At 35.7% G+C, this 4,335-nt stretch overlaps 1 protein-coding gene across 1 annotated transcript in view; it reads right to left on the reverse strand.

The window, feature by feature from the left end:
- Positions 1-2,019, reverse strand: part of ano1a (anoctamin 1, calcium activated chloride channel a) — a 36,564-nt gene extending 34,545 nt beyond the window's left edge. Inside the window, exon 1 of the mRNA XM_016536838.1 lies at positions 1,858-2,019. Within this exon, the coding sequence (XP_016392324.1) occupies positions 1,858-1,959 (102 nt within the window). The 5' untranslated portion in view covers positions 1,960-2,019. The remainder of the gene's footprint in view (positions 1-1,857) is intronic.
- Between the last annotated feature and the right edge of the window lie 2,316 nt (positions 2,020-4,335).

The raw sequence follows: 4,335 nt of genomic DNA on the forward strand, positions 1-4,335 counted from the left end.
TTTTTTTGCACCCTCAGATTCCAGATTTTCAAATAGTTGTATCTCAGCCAAATATTGTTCTATCCTAACAAACCATATATCAATGGAAATCTTATTTATTCAGCTTTCAGGTGATGTATAAATCTCAATTTCGAGAAATTGGTCCTTATGACTGGTTTTGTGGTCCAGGGTCACACAAATCATGATGCTAACTGTGACCTTCAAACTCAAAACTTATAAACCAAAAATAAATTAAATTAGTAATATTAAGTAATCTTTACACTTCTTACAAAAACAAACATAAATCTGCCTGTGTGCTCAGAGAATGTAATAGACTTCCAGCAAACAATTTCTTTCTTTAATAAACCAACACACAAATCATGTTAGCTCAGAGAAAGAAGTCAAAAAGGCTAAAGAAATTGCCCAATTCCCATGCCTATATATAATTTGACTTTTAAATGACATTATTTATTATGTTATATTATACATTACATTACAGAAGCTTAAAGCGTAACACACAGTTCCTGCCAATCTCATGTTAATCTTGAGTACCTATAGAGTAGTGTTTCATCCTTCATATCTCCGAAGAGTCTTTCGTTTTATCAGATTTATAAAAGACAGATACAGCTGTACTGCTTCTCTCAGAAAACATTTGAGCTCCTGGAGGAGCTGGTGGGCGGAGCTAAAGAGTCACGAGCACACACAGCTCCATCGTCTGCAAGCTGTGACATCGACATAAATAAAACAGGGACGAAAACTTTATTGACTTTATTGACTATGGTTAACAAATTAACGAATGATGGACGTTGATGGGCGTGCTCTTGCTCTCGCTCTGGTTGATGTGTGCCCATACAAGGAATTCTGCCATTTATGACGTCAAACAGGGCCATACTAGAAAAAAAAACTTATATGAACACTGAAGGAGTGTCTTTGGCACAGAGATACTCCGTCACACATCTAACTCGTATTTTGGGACTTTGGTCATGATTAGCATGAGAATCCAACTCTTTAGCAGTGTAATGCATGAAACAGCATTAGACCTCCCCTGTAAAAAATATCAAAATAAACATTTTTTTCCTTTCTATTGCAGTTAGTCTTTGGACCAGGACTAGTTGTTACACTTTTCAACCCCTGTAGCCTAAAGATTTCTCATGGTACATTTCTGAACAAGATACTAATACGGAAAGCATTTTCATTAGCATTTTTGATTAAAGAATTATAAATAATGAGATATAGTGCAGGAAGCTGTCAGCTTACTGCTGGACAAGTACTGTTTTTCCTTAATCCTGAATATGTGGTTACAACCTTTTAAGAATGAGTAAGGCACCACTCAAAAAGTACCAAATCTATGAACATGCACCCAACACATGATTGAATACATTTGCATAAAGTCATTTAGGATTAGCAGAGGGTATTTCAAAGTGACCAGCCTGTCCTGCAGATTTGCAAAGACGTTCAAATGCGCCCTCGGTATGCAAAGTAGTTTTGCACACCCAAAGGGTACGCAAACTCGGCAGAGCTTAAAGTTTATTGCACCATCTGGAGTACGAGATGTGTTTGGCAAGCTTTAGCTTTTCATGAAAATATATATTTGGTTGTTTTATGAATTATCAGCCATGATAAGGGCTAAGAAGATTATTTGTCTTGCATAAACGGTAGAACTACAATGCAAATGTGACTATTTATGTAATTTAACCTCCTCACATATCGCCTGTTCCTGACAAAGGTGTAAACTGAAGCATTCAAATGTCCAAATATTTGTCCATAGTTTGCTTTGCAAATTATGCTGTACTAGAAAGACAAGAAAACAGATGAGGAACTGGTAATAAAATGGTCAAAATGAGTGCAGAGGAATGTTTGTCTGTTGTTGTGACTTACAGCAGTCTGGGGGTATAGAGAATCTCTAGTGCCTTTAGAATTGTCTTCATCAATCCCCTTCACATCCAATGGGACAGTTTCATACTTCTCATTTCGCCACATGTTGTCTAGTCCTCTCGGGTCTGATGGCTGCTCCTCGGTGCTGTTGAAACCCAAGAGTTTCTCACCTGTCGAAGTGCAAACACAAATTTATCAATGCAAATATTATTGCTTTGTGATAGGAATAGGAAGCGTGATGCTAAATTAATCTCAACAAATCTTTCTATCACACAGAACTGCAAATAACCAGCTGGTATGAAGTTTAGTTTGACTCACGTTTAAAGAGAAAAATCAAGTTTGAATGCAAATTTCATTTCATGAAATGAATGCAAAAAACAGAAGTGGTCACACAGTCAGTATTCTAATTTTTTGTGTGCAGAATTTTAAATATTTCTTCTTCTTGTCATGATTCTTTGTTTTATTATCAAAATTTGAATAAGGTCTCAGAACATACTATATTTAATACTATAACAACTTCGGTTGCTTTTTATAGATCACAGCTCTGGAGTAAAAACAGAGAGGGCAGCAAGGGGTCAATATATTCTACTAAAAGAATGTAAGCACCACAGAGGCCTGATAACAAAAATGCCTTCCAACCTAATTACAGAGCAGCGGAGAGCAAATGCAATTCATTTAAGACACTCATCGAAAATGAATCATCTGAAGCCTAATAAATAAAATAATGTTTTTTTTAAATGGGGTGTTAATATGACAATGTTATTGTATTGTGAAACATAAAACCTGAAATAAAAAATAAATCAAAAACAACGTCCTATAGAACACATGCCTACATTTTCCACCCTAGAATGCATATGTAGGTCATTGTAGGATACAAGTGTGTGTGTGTGTGTGTGTGTGTGTGCTTAATATGGATTGCTCCAGGGAGGATTGTCAGTGCAATAATGTCAGCTTGCCTTTTTTCTTTTGTACACAGTATAAATTTGAACATGATAAACAACACAAGAAATAAATAACCCACGTAAAAAAATATATATTTTTGACAGACATATGGATATGGAGTATTAATACAAAAATCTTTTAATATTAAAATAGCATATTAAATGTAAAAATAATTAGTTCACATGATCCCAGACACATTCATGTTATATTATTACAATATTTACTGTAATAAGTAAACAATCTTTAGAGCAATTTTCTTATATTAATAAGTGAGTTTGAAAAAGAGTTTGTTGAATTACATTTTCATTCCTGCTGGAAAATCCTTGTCATTTCACCATAAGATGGTCAAGCTGATTTTTGGAACATGACAGATGCTTTGTTACTGGTCCAAGGTGGTTTACCAGATTTAAAATGTCTGCCGGATCAATCTAAGCCCTATTAACTGCTAGTCCATCTGATCCATCACCTCCTAGATCAATGTAGACAAGCTAATAAACAAAACTGAACGGCACATTCCACCAAGAAACCATATAAAATCAGCTGCCATCAGAAGAGGAACACAAAGGCTTGGAATATTGAATAGCAAATTGATGTACGACATGCTTTCTGGTCATTTTCTGCAAGGACATTACCTATTTCTTTAGAGAGGCTGATGTTTATTAGGACCATACTAGTGGATTTACCATTTCCTTGCTGAGATTAGATAATGAAGCTTGATTACTGATTATAATGATGTCAGACAAGTAAAAGCATTTTTCAGGATGAAAAACACCCTTGTTGTAATCATTCAATTTGATTGTCTTATGGTATTTGAAAGCCAATAAATCATGAAACTTGTCACACTGTTGCTGAATAATTTTCAAAGAAATATGGAAAATATAACAGGATGTATACATCATTCCCACATTCTGTAGATAATGTAGTAACATTCTCCCTTAAACCAATTCTCTTTGAAAAGCCATTCCTCCATATACCCCAAATGGGAAAATCCCCTCTGACAGCCCAGGTTGACATGCACCGCCCCCTCATACCAGCATCTCTCTCCTCATATGAAGATGATGCTGCTATGGATTTTCCTCATGTGCGCCGTGTGTGTGTGTGTGTGTGTTGCCTGAAGGCAATGCGTGACTGCTCTAAACCCTCAGTACACCTAATAACACAAGCCTCATTGCCCATACAGCTTATCAGACTTTAATATTAGTATTATTTTTTTAATAATAACATCAGTCAACAGGTTATTGCACAAAGGCATTATTTATAACATATCTGGTTTTTTTTTTAAGAACACCAATTCAAAATGGCTGTCGTCAACTAAATCTGGCCCGAGTCCCAATGTGCATATCCATCCTAAATTCTATGTGATATTAGTAATTTACTATTTAGGGCAGATAGTATGGGCTTACATTTCTGCCACAATTCTGCGCGCGAAAGATCATATTTTGAGCGCACAAAAGTGCATTTTTTACACGCGCGATCTGAGTTTGTGGAGAAAATGTTCGTTTCGCAAAGAAAAAAGTCTTGCGAGCGCACGGAAATCAA

Source organism: Sinocyclocheilus rhinocerous, unplaced genomic scaffold, assembly GCF_001515625.1.
Source record: "Sinocyclocheilus rhinocerous isolate Xijiao unplaced genomic scaffold, SAMN03320098_v1.1 scaffold35, whole genome shotgun sequence".
Classification (NCBI taxonomy): Eukaryota; Metazoa; Chordata; class Actinopteri; order Cypriniformes; family Cyprinidae; genus Sinocyclocheilus; species Sinocyclocheilus rhinocerous.